This window comes from Bos javanicus, chromosome 25, assembly GCF_032452875.1.
Source record: "Bos javanicus breed banteng chromosome 25, ARS-OSU_banteng_1.0, whole genome shotgun sequence".
Classification (NCBI taxonomy): Eukaryota; Metazoa; Chordata; class Mammalia; order Artiodactyla; family Bovidae; genus Bos; species Bos javanicus.
The window spans coordinates 6202933-6219317 of record NC_083892.1 but is presented as its reverse complement, the minus strand read 5'-3'; the positions used below and the strand labels follow the sequence as shown (position 1 = coordinate 6219317).

At 46.0% G+C, this 16385-nt stretch overlaps 1 protein-coding gene across 12 annotated transcripts in view; it reads right to left on the bottom strand.

Annotated features, from left to right (window-relative positions):
• RBFOX1 (RNA binding fox-1 homolog 1) overlaps positions 1–16385 on the bottom strand; it is a 2444696-nt gene that overhangs the window by 431187 nt on the left and 1997124 nt on the right. For 2 of the 12 annotated variants that reach the window (XM_061401064.1, XM_061401058.1), the window contains exon 1: positions 8914–9165. The exons of 8 other annotated variants lie outside the window; for them this stretch is intronic. In XM_061401064.1, the coding sequence (XP_061257048.1) occupies positions 8914–9012 (99 nt within the window). In that variant the 5' untranslated portion in view covers positions 9013–9165. Of the gene's footprint in view, positions 1–8913; positions 9169–16385 lie in introns of those variants that run through there. 2 more of the 12 variants (XM_061401055.1, XM_061401062.1) reach the window with 2 other exon arrangements.

Genomic DNA, 16385 nt, shown 5'->3' with positions numbered 1-16385 from the left:
CTAAGGGCAGAGCTCACCCCATGCCTGGAGAAAGCAGAACCATCTAAAGGAACAGCTGGGGTATTCACTGCTGTTTTCGATAAGGAGCATCTAGTCCTCGAGGTGAGTCCCGGGCAAACATCAGATGCCAAAAAAGAAAATGCTCATTAAGACTGAAACTTTTGTGCATTTACTCATCAGGGCTGGGAAATGTGAGGCTCCGAAATCCTACGGCTGCCTGTACTTTGTTCCACGGCTGCAAAGGTAAAAAAAAAGAAAAAGTCATTACCTCCCTAGGAACACATACTCACCTTCTGAATGCCTTTTTTTTTTTTTTTTAACTCTGGCTCCAGTTCCTAATTTTGATTCTGTGTGTGTTTAACCACAACATAAAGAACAGGATGAAAAGAGGGGGAGGCTTTTCCTCACCAGTTAGAGTGTCAGAGGCCCAAGCACCACATTCTGCCCAGTCCCACCAACTCAAAGCCCCCCGTGTTAAATATATGGCTACAGACATTAAATACGGGCTTCCCAGGGGGTGCAGTGGTAAAGAATCCACTTGCTAATGCAGGAGACACAAGAGAATTGGGTTTGATCCCTGGGTTGGGAAGATCCCCTGAGAAGGAAGTGACAACCCACTCCAGTATGCTTGCCTAGGAAACCCCATGGGCAGAGGAGCCTGGCATGCTACAATCCATAGGGTCGCAAGAGTCAGACACGACTGAGCACCCAGGATAGCATAGAGTTGCTAAATATATGACTATATATTTCTTCTACTGTGGACTCTTGACTACTGTTCTGGCAAAGAGGATAAGAGGTGACGCAGAGAAAACTAGAATTTTGCTTTTTGCAAATTGGGTCGGGAGGAATGAGCCATTCCAGGCCAGGCATGGAAGGGGATTCCTAGGAAAGCCAATGGACCAAGACAGTGTTAAGCAAAGCGTGGCACTGCATGAATAGTTCACAAGATGGCACCGGGATGGACAACTGAATGAACCCTCTGTGAGGATGGGGTTGTGGTGGGGGGGCTTTTTTGTTCTAGAAACAATCGAGATCAGCTGGCCCCTAACAGGAGCTCAAAGACTGAATGAATGAACAGATACTTCAATGTACAAGTATTTCAATGTCTATTGGGAAAAATACTATCACAGCTGTGATATGATGGGATGTCTTGATTCATTTATTAGTGTGTTTATTTGGGGTTTGGACAGTCTACTTTGAAGTTCAACACATAAGTGAATACTAAGTAGATATCAACTGTTGTTGATGAGTGAATTGGCAAAAATTAGGAAAGGGATGCTTGAATAACATTTGAGAAACTCTGGGCCACATTCATTGTTTTTGATGTAACAAGGCCACTCACTGTCTAAGTACCATGATAGGGTCTTGACAGAAGACACCAGCAAGACTCTTGGAGCTCCACAACGAATGTCTTACTTAGGGCTTCCGTCAAAACCTGTCTCCACTTGCAATCGCAAAACCTGTCTCCAAGGGTCCCACAGAACAACTCAGGAGTGGTTTTGTCTTGATTGTTCACTGGACACTCATTTCTGTCTTTTCTCCTTTTTTCAATGTGGCCCAAGAGGGTAACAGGCTTCCCTGATGGCTCAGATGGTAAAGAATCTGCCTGCAGTACAAGAGACCTGGGTTTGATCCCCAAGTCAGGAAGATCCCCTAGAGAAGGGAATGGCAACCCACTCCAGTATTCTTGCCTACAGAATTCCTTGGACAGAGGAGCCTGGTGGGCTACAGTCCGTGGGGTCGCAAAGAGTCAGACACAACTGAAGGGACTAACACACACACACTCATACACACACACACACACACTCATACACACACACACACTCATACACACACACACACTCATACACACACACACACTCACACACACACACACACACACACACACACATCTTTTACATACAGGCTTCCCAGGCGGTGGTGCCATTGGTAAAGAATCCTCTTGCCAATGCAGGAGACACAAGAAACCCAGTTTTGATCTCTGGGTTGGGAAGATCGAATGGAGAAGGAAACAGCAACCCAGTGTTCTTGAAGGGAAATCCCATGGACAGAGGACCTGGAGGGCTACCGTCCATGGGGTCGCACAGAGTTGGACATGATGGAGCAACTAACACTTTCCAGAGGGTAACAGAAGCCGCCTGCTATCCACAGAGACCACCGCACTGGCAGCTGACCCAATTCCACCACTTACTGTCTCCCTCAGTCGCTTACATCCTCTTTTGCAGACAAGGCAGGTGGACTTGCTCTTCTCCATTCATTCCTGAAACACCTTTCTCAACAACTCACACATCCCCAAATCCCTTATCCTCGGGTCAGGAAAATCATCACTTTCCTCCTGGGATTCACACTGACCCAGCCATCAGCTAAAGCCCAACAACCAATAACTGCTGCTGATCCTCACCCATCACCCCGTTTATTTCCTGCACAGCACTCTCCATGATCTGAAAACACCTCTTGATCCACTTACTTCTGCACCATCTACTCTTTTACTAGAATGTCAGCTCCAGGGTGGCAGAGATCTTCCCTAACCATTGCGCGGTATCATCCTTGATGCTTGGAAACCATGTTTTGCGTGGACAGATGAAAGATTGGATGATTGGATTTACACACATGTAAATGTGTGTAAATCATGTGTAAATCATGATTTACACACGTGTAAAAAGCATGGACAGTCGCTGCCTCCTCTGGCTTATAAATACATTCCTCCTCTCGCTTCTCAGGTTCAAATGCATTCACTCATTCATCCATTGCACATTTTATTTTAGTTGGACAACTACTATGTCTCAGACTTTCTTCTAGGCATGGTAGGTAGAAGAGAACAGAAATGGAGGCATCTCTGCCACCATCTTGCGTGCAGTCTAACAGGTCAGGACAAGCCGAGCAAAACTCCTTCTAAACCATCTGATGCTTAACAAATATTACAAGTAAAACTAACACGATATTTACTTTAACAAATATTAAAAGTAAATTAACAAGAGAGCACTCAGAAGTAGGGTCCCGGGCAATAACAGAACATCATCATCTTTTGCCCTTTTCAGCCGAGATCCATCAGTCAGGGCCACAGTATGCCAGGAAGAGCAGAAACAGCAATGAAACCTTTTTTTCCCCAAGCTGTTTCAGGAACCAGAAAGTTTTAACCACAGAAGCACTTTCCCAAGCCTATAACAGGCTCGAGAATGGAACTGAGGGTCCTTTGGAAAAACCCTTCTCTAGGAGTTTCTTCCTACAGGAGGTCTGCTTGTTGCCCCCAGCTCGCCTGCACTCAGCGTGGTTGAAGGGCCGAAGCAAAGGCCCTCCTGAGCTATTGTGTCTGAGAGCTCACCCCACTGACGCAGCCCCTCTGGACTGGGCCAGGCCAGGCCAGCCACATCAGGTAGACAGTCCCAGAGGAAACGCCCAGCCCTGCCAAGTTCTCGTGGGGCAGCGCACAGGGAAGAGGATAACTTTACTGATGAATGGAATTTTCTTTGCCTTTCTTCAATGAATTAAACAGCACACTGGGACACCTCTCCCCGTCCATCAAAAAGGTCTCTACAGAAGGGGCGATTACGCCCACACTTTGTAATCTCTGCTCATTCACAGGACAACCTCCTCTGCGTGTCGCGCCGACGAACCAACCTGATTTTGTTTACAAGGCAGCAATTTCTCTTCCAGAAGACTATTATTTGCCTGACAAACGACACTGTTTTCATCCGGCCAAATATGAATAAACAAGCATTACGTTTTCTCTTGGGGGCAGAGAGCCTGGTTAAATGAATCAGAAAACCCTAAAAAAAATATTGTCTACCCTCCGTCCATCAGTTACTGGACAATTACTCAAGGGCCGGCTGCAAGGAAAACAGATGGCGTGAGTGTTAATAGGATGGGCTTTCTGGACTCGGGTAAAGGCAGAAGCCGCCGGGTGTCTGTTCTGACACGGGGAACCGCCACGACATGGCAGACAGAGCTGCCGAACGGCGCAGGACTCGGGTCTCTGGACTGACGGACGCTTACGGTTTTCAGGAGTGAATGCTGGATGAAATATTCTCCAGGCTGACATGGCCCAAGGAACCCTGTCGTGCTTCCCCACCCTGCTTCACCACAGATCCCTAAAAAAGGAGGAAAACAGAGGGTGAGCCTCGGCCCACCTGAGATATGGGTCTTTTACATGGCAGACAAGAGCCCAGTACTTCATGTCTTTCCCCCTTCATTGGAAAAATCGGAGAAACTAGGAAAATTGGTTAATTAGCCAGTTTATGACACGCGATCTCTCTACAAAGAGACACGAGGTCCTCGGTTCTATCAGAGAGCCACCCAGGCTTGGGCAGAAGCTCATTCCAGCCACTTAAATTCCTTAAACAATTCAGACATGAAGATAATCTATCCTAATTCTTTTCTGCATTATTGACACTATTGACTCCCCCCGATCCACAGCACGATCTAATAAATCAACACGGGATTAAGCCGAGAAGAAAGAAGGTGATAAAATGCCATTTGGTCCTCTATAAATCATCAGACGAAGCAGCACAAGGTAAGTAACTAGAATGAGAATTGAACTTCTCTGCACACCATCATTGTTACAGCCTCCCTAGCGTGTCCCAAATTTATAACCGCGGCAGGTGCATGGGGGTGAGCGCCCCCCACCCCCCACCCCGTCCCCACTGCCTTGGTGTAAGAGCCATCTTCCTGGCGACTCGGAGCTGAGATCTGCTTTCTAATTAAAGACAGAAAGGGTTGATATGCAGGTTTCAGTTCAATCGCTTTCGATCTGAAGGTGTCCATGGTGAGCAATGACTTCATTTACCAGGAATTACCCTTTGTACAAACCACTTCACTATTTAAAACAAACCACATGGATCATCATTAAGTGGGGAAAAATGACCGATCGGATATTGACAGTGGCACCGTCCACTTCAGGGGACCCCCCCGCCCCCTCCCTTTTAATGTAGAATTTAAGCATTTGACTTGTTTTCACATTGAAGCTGATAAAAAGGTTCTCAGTGAAAAGGATCTGACAGATGAGAAGCTTTCTTAGAACAGGACTGGGAGACACTGATGGGGGTTTAGGAAGTGGGGAAAATGAAGTTAATATGCTACTGGTCCTCTCCCAGAGAGTTAGTACTGAGTGTAAAACAGCTCTAGGGGAAGTGTGGCATGCAGTGTGAGTCAGGCAACAGCCCTTGTCCATTCTGTCCATACGCTTACCATACCTAACCATGCAATGCTCTTTGGCGCACACCCTGTGACTTTAGGATAGACATCAAGCATCTCTTGGTGTTTTTTTTTTTTTTTTGGTTGTTGCTATGATGAATGTGTGTGTGTGTGTGTGTGTGTGGTTGTTTTCTATTTCTCTGTGAAAAACACTACCTATTCTCTTTTGACCCAGCTTGTAGTAAGCCCCTGAAAATTCTGAATCTGTATTCAGAATTTTCCCTCCAAGTCAGACTGTTGAAATGGCTACCTGCTTTGGAAAGCTGGACAGATTCTGTACTGGGGAGGTGTGAGTTTGAAGTTCACTTGGGAGAAGTAGATTCACCATCAACGAAGACACCAGATAAAGATGCTGCAGTGTGTCAAGAATGGAGGCTGAAACAGAAACTTGCCCTAGAGGGCAAGACCAAACCCAAAACTGTTACAAAGCTCGCCTGTCCCTTCCACCTTAAAAATGGTCCAGGGCCCCAAGATTGCCGCTCCACCCTAGAGGAATACAGATGTGGGTACATCTGTATGTGATGACATCATTGGCCTCGAGATCTAGATGCCAAAGGACCACTTGACATGATCCCAACCGTAGTAACATCTCTAATGTGAAAAGAGAGGAGAAAAAGGAAAAAAGAAACAAATTGTAACTGTAGGAAAATCCCACCTAAAGCAGAGTCACTGGGGAATAGCAATCAATGAAATGGAATAAGTCAAATAATTTCGACACCAAAGTTGCCTCTTCTTTGGCCTGAATAAACAAGTTTGTTTTCTTTTTTGTTTTTTTGTGGCAAAATGGTTATGTCGTTTTCACTTGGTCATTCAGGCTAAACACGATGCTGAGGTATCCAGATTGATTTTTGCTTTTATGAGTTGTCTTAGGAACAAATCTGGGAGGGTTTAGGAAGAGAGGTGAGATGTCAAGGCTAAGGCAAAGAAAACGGATGACGAAGTCATTTTCCTTCAATACTGGATGAGAAATAAGCCCCATCAGAAGCTTCATTCCAGGAAAATGTATTTTAAGGAGGACTCAGGGGCCCCTAATTAGAGTGTGTGCCTTTAGAAAACAGAATGATAATGCTTCCAAAATAAGAGTCGTGTTTTAATTATGTTCTTATGTAACTGATGATCTGAATGATCAAGACTCCTGAAATATGTTTATTTCTAAATAATAATAAAAGAAAAATGTCTCCAATGAAAGTGTCATTTATCATCAATATGGCCCCATCCAGCCATCTGATCAGCTTTGAAAATACAGATTTAGCCCTCCGGTCATCAAAATTAAATAGAGATACAGTGATAGTTATAGATTAATAGCAGATAGAAAACACTGTAGAGTCGTACAATAGGAGATGTATAGATGGTGACAGTAAGTGGTTCGTGGAGACTGACGTGAACTCTTTCACACCCTTCATCAGCCAACTGTCCGGACTGCTAAATAAAAGCAATGACAGGAGACGTGTCCACAGACTATCACGCCAGCTGTGGTGAGGAGAGGTGACCTGAAGATAAAGCTCTCCCACCCTGAGAGGGAGCCTTTAGCGAGGTGGAATGTATGGCTGGAAAACCTGGTTCTCAACCTGACAGGCAAAAATACATGTCTGCCTGACCATACTTCAGGCATGAAATGAAACTCAGGAAAAATGCACACACACAGACACACACACAGATACACACACCGCATTCCGATGCATGTCGGCATCACCTTATCAGGGCTTTCATAGAAAGCATTATAAGCCCTGTCAGAGATTGGCAAGAGGGTGCCTTCCACGGTGCGTGTCAAAGCCCACCTTCATCTACTGCCATATGGAACCACAATGCTGATTCGGTCACTTCTAAACATGTGTGATGGCTGCCAAGATCCCCCTTGAACCACCCTTTTCTAGAGCAGGAATGTTTCTCCCCCTCCTCCATAGACACTGCCTGACTGATGTTAAAAACCCCTGCCTTCCTCCTAGATAACTTGTCCTTTTCAAGGCAAGAATAACCTCTCATTCAAAGTCACTGTCTTCTTTCCTAAGTTGTGCCCCCCAAAGCAAAGCCATTTAACAATCAGAAGGAAGAAACATGAATTTATTCTTAAAAACAAAAAAGAAACATGCATAAAGAAACCGTGAGCACACTGAACACTTTGTAGTATTTTACTTGCTAGGTAATGCTTCTCAAATTGATTAATAAACAACAGGAAAGAAGTGAGTACGGTAGGCAAAAGATCAGCTCATATTAATAATTTGATTAAATTCAGCTGAGGTTTAGCATTTGTAGAAACCTCCTTAGGAGACTCTTCTGGTGGGTAACTGGTATAAAACACACACACCCAACACACACACACACACACACACACACACTCACAGCAAAGGCACAGAAATGGTAGAAGCAGATGAATCACATCATATGTTACCAATAACCTCTTGGGAAATGTTTCCTGGCACAACTTACTTAATGACAAACGGGATAAAACACTATTTAAAAGGATAAACCAGTTTGGCCCTAAGATAGTAAAACAACGAGAAAAATAAAAAAAGGTTGTTCTCCAAAAGACATGAAAGAGAAAATGCGACCAAGAAATATTTTTTTCTGGAGGCAACCAACTTGATGACAAATTACCCAGATGTTCAAAGCAGAATCTTGACATTTTATGAATACGCAGGGTCTTTGGAGCACGAGGCCCCTTGGAACACTTGTAAAGGAAGTTTAGTCAACCACAACCACACACATTTAACACATGAGACTCTTGAAGGGAGTCAGTGGAAAAACAGATTAAAAGACTCCAAGCAGGTTAACTCTTCCTAGAGCAGGATCCGTGATCCTAGGAAGGGAAAAGGATTTCTTCAACTCTGCCAGTTCACATCCACAAGCCCTGTCCAGTGAGACAGAGCTGGGCTACTCACCCCACAAGGCAATACTGAGCCTGTTTCCCAAACCTTGGAACCAAGTTAAGCGGTCACCCTACTAGTGAAAAAAGGGGGGGGGGAAAAGAAGGTCAGAGGGAAACACCCAGAGAAAGACAAGAGAGTGAAAGATTCTGAAATAGACACAGAATGGAAAATAAAACGCAGAACTCATCAACAAGACCGTTAAGGGAGCGTGGGGGGCGGGGGGAGCCTTTTTCCATGCCAACAAAGACTGCATCCTAAACCACTAGCCTTCATCACAGCATCCCCTGTGAGTTTACACGCAGGTTCCGGGGGCTGACACGCTCCAGAAAGCCGAAGGCTTGGGTCCCCCGCGGGCGGAACATAGCACAACCCAGACAAACTTAAGGAAACAAAAATACTCAGCACCTACCCACCGACATATATGTTTTTTGCACTCCTTATTAAAGCGGCTGAATGAAAACTCCAGACACCCAAATGCCTCCGCAAAGACCCAAACTCTTAGCATCAAAGAGGTCTTAGGCTCATATCGCCACTGGACGCACGGACACGAGAAAGAATGCGAGTGATTTAAAAAAAAAAAAAATGCAGTTTGCAATTTTAAACTCCCGATACCCAGGTTCAGAATCAGGCGTTCAAAGTACCCAGAAAGCAGCAAACACAGCCAGGCGCGGGGTGTCCGGGCTCCACGGAGAACTAGGGGCTCCGATTCCCACCCCTCCGGTCCACACGCAAGCATTCCCCGTTCCCCAAACCCATCCAAGGTACCAGAGCGCTTCCCAACGACTCGGGTACCCAGGCCGCCGCCGCCGCCGAGCCCCAGGGAAGCAGCCACCGAGGGAAGAAACGCGCGCCTTACCTGCTGTAAGTACATAAAAGTCAAGGCACACGAGAGCTGGGGACACATGCCCACGTTGGGGAGCGCCACGCAGGTGGCCCCCGTCAGAGGATGCTGCATACTGGCGCCCGCCGAGCACGAGTGGGCACGCTCGCATGCAATCGCCGCTGCTCTTTGCCTGGCCGCTACAATTTTTTTTTTTTTTAATTTTGCTGATTATCTAAGTCAAAACCCGGCGCCTGTCTCCCTTCTCTCTCTCTCTCTCTCTCCCTCTCTCTCCCTCCCCCCCCGCCGCACCCCGCGCGTCGGTCCGTCCCTCCTCCCTTGCGTTCCTTCCCGTAGGTTGTGCTAGATCCCGGCGGCGTTCATCTCTTGCCTCCAACTAAGACACTTGAGAGGGCCGGGCAACTATTTTGTTCCTTTCGTGGCTGTGGCTGGTTTTTTTTTTTTTTTTTTTTTCCCTTTCTGGTTGTTGGGCCTGCTTTCTGAGGCCCCGCAAAGTGGAGGGTGTCTCCTGGCCCCCCGCCCCCGCGAAGATGGGAAAACCAGCAAAGGCAACTTCTATTGAAGGTAGAGGGGGCGGAGGCCCTCCGGGAGATGCTGAGTAGTGGCGGGGGGCCGTGGGGGTGGGGGGAGAATGGAGCTAAGGGCGACAGAGACGAGGGGAGAGAGAGAAAAAGAGAGAGAGGGCGAGATTTCGACTCACACCGAGGCTCAAGCCGCTGATGCTGAAGCCGCGTCTCCTCATTTGTCAAATGGGCCCAGGGGCAGGGTTGTTTTTTTTTTTTTTTCCCCTCCCCTTTGCTTTTTTTTTCTTTCTTAACGACTCACCAAAATTCAAATTGTGTCTGCTAAAAATCTCCGCGGGGCGGGCGAGGAAGCGATCGAGCGCCCCACACCGCCAGCATCCAGGCAGGCTGGACAATTCGTGCGATGGGAGCTGGGACCCAGAGTCTAGATGTGGGGTGGCGGCGGGGTGTTTGCCCTGCTCGGTTGGCAAATAAACACAGAAATGGGATTCCCCCTCGTGGGAGTGCTGGGAGGACGCCTAGGGGCTGGGGGGCGGGAGGGGGCGGCCAGGGGGAGCTGGGGGCTGTTGCGGGCGCTCGAGGCAGGGAGGTTGGTGGGGGTCCCCGCACCCCGGGCAGGGCGGCCCAGGTGGCGCTGCACCCCCCGGGCCTTCGGGGCGCCGCTTTTTGCTCTGCGCCTCCCCTTGGCTGAGCCAGCAGCGGGGCGCACACCACCCAGCCCGAGACTGGGATGGGAGAAACCGCCCTGAACGGGGCTGGGGGCTGGCGTGGAAATCAAGCCCCTCTTCGAAGACCACCTCCAGCCCTACGGCCAATTCAAGGGGGCTTATCTCTCTCTAGGATCCCCGCTCTTTTCAAATTAATAAACGCGCAGGGTGGGCAAGTCCGGATTTGATCAGCGATGACTCTGGGCTGCAGCCCCGAATAACCCCCGATCAGGGGTTATTTATTTTATTTTCCTGCCTGGCCAGCCCTCCTCGGGCCAGCATTAGCATTCCACTCTTGCAAAGGGGCTCCCCCCCTCCCCTCTATTTTATGAAGTAATAATTATTCATTAGTAGATTTCGTTAGTCTTTATGCAATAAAATAGGATGTGATCTGCAAATCAAAAGAAAATATTAAGACTCTAAGGAGTCCTTGGTCCCCCATGCGGTGGGTGCGAGGTGGGGTGGGGAGGAGGGGAAGCACGTTCTGGGCGGCAGGAAAACGATCAGAAATAGTAGTCCTATTTTGTGATATAGATTTGGATCCAGCAATTGGGATTTTCTTTTTCAGAGCAAGAGGCTGTCTGAACAGTATCTCTTTTGATTGCTGGGTTCCTTGCAAGAAGCCTTGCAGGGGTAGTGGGTGCCATCACCCTGAAGGACAGGGCAGGGGACTCGCCACCAGGGGCAACCCCACTGACCTTTCTGGGAGGCTCATGGGGATGTTCGGCCAAATGATAGTTTCCCAGGCATCAGCTTCACGAGGCACAACTCACTCTGCAGGCTAATCAAAATGGTTTCTGAAGAAAAGGCAATTAATTACGCCACAGCTCCATTTTTTGTTGTTGTTGTTCTGTTGAGACACCATCAGTAACCAAGTCTTCACTCGGCCAAACACTAGGCCCCGACCTGGCTGTTTTCTTTCTATCCCTCACCTTGCAAAACCAGTTTCTCCAACACCCTGGGACTCTCACATTCCCCCTCAGTTTAAAGGGGGCACCCTAGGATGCTAAACCCTAAACAGAAGTTTGTCTGAAGGATTAAGGGAGAAGAGACTGGTATCTTACACTGTTTTTTGGGGAGTGGGGGCGGGGGTGGGGTGGTGTAGTGATTGAAAAATCCTTGCTATACTTTGTCTCAGTTCATCAGACAAGGTCTGATTTACCAATAAACTGATTCAATTTTTTTTAACTGTCTTTTCTTACTCTCTGCCTGTCTTGTTTTTTTTTTTTTTTTTGGTAAAATTTTGCAATTCTCAAAATCAGAGGGAAAACCATCCCACAAAACACAATCTGGAATGAAAGGTCAAAGATTCTGCCTATCCCATCCTTCCCATCGCCTTCCCATTCTCTCCTTTTGCCTTAAGCAATCTGCTGTACTGACAGGGGTTGGTCCTGCCTGTCTTTTTTTTTTTTTTAATCCCTTGCTGGCACTGGAAAAACCTGCAAAGGCCCCAAGAAGAGGACAGAATTTCCCCCTCAGCTCATTTTCATAAGAAACACGATAAATAATACATGGCACTTTAATAAGACCTTATCTGAATGGTTTAATGAAAAACAAATACATTATGTAAGGAACCAATAACTGCTCTCAGCTGCACTGAGCCAACACTGGTTTGCCCGTCCGTTTTTCTCCCCAAAGTTGAAAACTCTCCGTGGTGATTGGATTCCTACAGACCCTTTTTGCAATAATGGCTCCCAGTTTCCCCCTTAGACTTAGGTCTCGCAGCCGGGGAACTGGAAGCCGGCAAAGGGAAACCGTAGAATCCAGACCATATAAACGCGTCTCAAGATGATCCGGGGCCAGGCTGCATTCCCTGGATAACCAAGTCAGAACGTCCCTGCACAAGTGCATGCAAACAAATTCATGCAAACCTGACTACGCACACAGCCAAGTACACAGCCCATCAACACAGATACAAGACAGGGCAGGAAAGATTCTGCAGTGACCGAGAAACGCACACAGCATCGGGTGACCCCAAATCAAACGGTAACTCCCCAGCTGCAACTATGGCTCAGTGGAAAAAAACTCTGCTAGCCTTTTAAGCAGTGTCTGGGGATGCTGAATTTGAATTCCATCTCAACAGAGACTGAGAGAGAGCCACATCAATGCTACTAGCTCCCAAATGATTCTTCTATTATACATGAATAAATGGGAGACGCGGGGGAAAGAAAATACTCTTCTCTCTCCCTACAAAGAATGTCCGGGCACTCAGTGTCACTTGGGTGTATATTCTGAGTTACGTTCAAGGGCCGCCCTCCTGCTTTCTCAACTACAAGGAGCCGTCATGGAATGCTTACCCCGTAGGAAGCAGAGAGTGTGCAGGAAGATAATGAATAATGCCGTCTTCAGATGGAACTTGACCCACACAACAGTGCTGGAACTTTTTCCTTCGCTCAAATTTGCCATCTCTTCAGAATAATAAAATAAACATTTTTTTTTCTTTACTCTCTTTCATAATCCCTTATTCTAACTTTCTAAGACTGTCAAAAAGCAGGTATTCAGCTAAAGAAAGATTTTCTATGGAAGTTGCCCTGCCTCAAAGCAAAAAAAAAAAAAAACTTCAGTTAAACAGAAAGAAGGCCTTCTTGATCTTAAATGCAATTTTCTGTTCGAAGGCTAGGCATAAAGTGACTGAGAAGTATTTTATTCTCACTTCCAAATTTTGATACAGCAACAACAATCTTCAGGAGAGTGAGAGTGAAGTCTCTGTAGGGAACTGGTTGTTGTTATCTCTATCACAAGCAGGTTAAGTCACCTACTTGTGCAAACATTTGAACGCTATTTAGTGGGCGTTGGTTACACTCAGGCACTGATCTAGTCCCTAAGGCTGCATCAGTGGGAGAAAGCAAAGATCCCTGACATCGCATGGTTTACATTCTGGTGGGAGTGTCATCAAGCACAGAACAAAGGTTAGAGTATGTCGATTGTACAGAATACAGAAGGTGACGAGTGCTGTGCAAAAAAATAAAAGAACAGGATCACAGCATCAGGGACACCAAAGATAAGGAAGTTTGGGCAGGTGGCAGTAAATACTGTATAAATTGGTGCTCACTCTGCAAATGCAGTTTCAGCTTGACAGGTACACACTGCTATGTTTAAAATGGATAACTGACAAGGACCTCCTGTACAGCACAGGGGACTCTGCTCAATATTCTGTAACAACCCAAAAGGGAAAAGCATTTGAAAAAGAACAGATACATGTATAACTGAATCACTTTGCTGTGCACTTGAAACTAACAGAACATTGTTAATCAAGTATGCTCCCATGTACAATACGAAGTTAAAAAGAAAAAAAGAAAAACCTTGCATCCTTACCCTTTCCACTCTGATTGCCAAGCCCCAAGTTTGCTAAAATATCAGTTCTGGAGTTCTCATGGGTCAGTCCACCGAGAGTGGCGGTGGGAGAGTTTGACCCTATCAATGCATAAACATGGGGAAGATTCCCACCTGCAATGTTGTCCATTTGAAGTGCAGGGTTTAATACAGTGTCTGATATATTGTAGGGACTCAGAAAATACTGCATTAGGGGATAGGTGGATGGATATATGGGTAGACTGATGGATGGATGGATGAATGAATGACCACAACAGCAATTTGGAGCAAATGACCTCTAGCTATCTCTTTCTTTTCAAGAAACACACAGATTCTAAGTTTTATTTACTTTTTAGCTCTCTCTATATTAAGCTGGCTTCTTGGCCTCTAGAATGAGGTCTCAGCCCCTGATGGTCCCTCGGGGCTACCCTGGTGAAGCCCTACTCCCCAGACAGCTCTTTTGGAAAAGTGTCCCCACTCCGTGGTGCAGAGTTGGAGAACCAGGGTTCAGCAGGGCTCAGATGATGAGCACGGCGTTCTTTCAGAGTAAAGGGCTGTGTCTCAGACAGACTGGATTCCAACCATTCAGACACAATTGCTCTGCATGTAATGACAGGATTGAGGCTGGAGATCAGAGTCCACTTCTGAGTCAAGGACCCTCGAACTCCACGAGCTTCCCTGCCTGGGTATTCGGTGTCAACGAGTTCAAGTTGAAAAGAGCAGAAACACAAGTGCAAGGATGCTCAGTTCATGACTAGCTCGCATCACACAAGCTCTTTTCAAAATTATACTGGCTGTTTAGAAGAGTTAACTATGATCCTTTGTCCATAAGATGGGCATCAATTAATCAATAAAATCAGCTAGTTTAAAATAAAAAGCCTACTACCTAGAAATGATATCTCTGTGGAGAAATGGGGCATCTTCGGCACAGGTGATGAGAGTTAAAATTGGTACAGTACCAGAGATGACAGGCAGCATTCACTCTCAACACTTCAAATATACTTATCCTTCAACCTAATTATTCGAGCTGTACGTATGGTCCTGTAAGACATTCCTGAGATGGGCACAGAGATACACATACTGGGATCATTTTTCCAGCGTTGCTTGTAAAAGCAAATGAACAGAAGCAATGGAAGCGCGGTTTAGTAGAGTGTGACACACACATACAAAAAAGCTGTTAGAACGAGGGACATCTATGTGTCTCTCCTTGGAAAGATTTCTAAGAAAGATCTTTAAGAAGTTTCACGGCATAGATGATTAATTTCACAAATGAAGGGTCTTCCCTGGTGGTCCAGTGGTGAGGAATGCGCCTTCCAAGGCAGGGGACACAAGTTCAGTCCCTGGCTAGGGAACTAAGATCCACACTGTTGGTTTTGTTCAGTCACTCAGTCGTGCCCAACTCGTTGTGATCGCATGGATGCTATCACGCCAGGCTTCCCTGTCCATCAGCGTGCTTCAGAGCAGCTAAGCTGTCGCTCTGCAACTACTGAGCCCCAGAACCACAGCTAGAGAGACTGTGCACTGCAGTGAAAGATCCCGCATGAAAGTAAACTTTAAGTCATCAAACCTAAGAAATTCGGAAGTCCAAGTTCATTTTCCTGGCACAACACATCTCATTACAAGTACCTCGAAAACATTAAGTAGGTAGGTAGATAGATGTTGATATACTGATATATATGTATACCTCAGATGAAAAAGAAAACCAAACTCAAAGTCATTTTAATCACGATCATGAATATAATGCTCATTTTAAAGACAAATAGTAATTTTGTAGGTGATCATTTCTGTCCAGTGAATACTGCAAAGCAATGTGGACTTAAACAGCTTTAAGGTCTTTGTATTTATTCAGAAAGACGAGATGGATACCAACTATTTATTAAGTAAAGTCACCAAAAATGATAATAAGGCAGAGATTTTCATGTTAAAAAAAAAAGAGAAGAAAAGATCCCGCGTGATGCAACTGAGACCTGACATAGTCAAATAATAAATAAATGTGCTAAGATGTTTCAGTCGTGTCCAACTCTGTGCGACCCCATGGACTGTACCCGCCAGGCTCCTCTGCCCATGGGATTCTCCAGGCAAGAATACTGGAGTGGGTTGCCATTCTCTTCTCCAAATTAATAAATAAATATTTTTTAAACTTTCATATGTGAAAACCAAAGTAACCAGATAGCAACAAAAACCCCACCATCTCCTTATGCACATGTGTGTGTGTATGTGTGCGCAGTGCACAGACAGACGTGCACACAGGCATCTGTGGATGTCTGGCTATAAATACACATGTATATACACACGTGAAATGCATACAAAAGGATCTGAAAAGGCACAAGGGGTAAATTCAGTTACAGCTAGAGTAATGAGGTGGAAAAGGGAGGTTGGGGGCTTCCAAATTTTACTCTCTCTGTATGTTTCTGTTTGAATTTTCACAACATTGGATTTGTGCAGGACTTCTATAATAAAATGAAAAAATAAATTCTACTGGTACACTGCTGGTTCAATGGGTAAAGAATCTGCCTGCAATGCAGGAGACATGGGAAGATGCAGGTCAGATCCCTGGGTCAGGAAGATTCCCTGGAGGAAGAAAATGGCCACCCCTCCAGTACCTTGCCTGGAAAATCCCATGGGCAGAGCCTGATGGGCTACAGTCCAAAGGGGCACAAAAAGTCAGACGTGACTGAGCGACTACACTCGCGTGGTACAACGACTAACACTACTTCTATTATCTTTGTTGTCACTGTGAAGAACTCGGGTTACACGTTCCTAAGGAATACTTTTCTAAATGGTGGTAAATTTCCCTGGCTAGGCCACAAAAACCTGCTTAAACACACTACCAACCAAGAATAGTCTAGATAAATAGGCTAAGTTGCTTCAGTCATGTCTGACTCTTTGCAAGACTACGGACTGTAGGTCACCAGGCTCCTGTGTCCATGAGATTCTCCAGGCA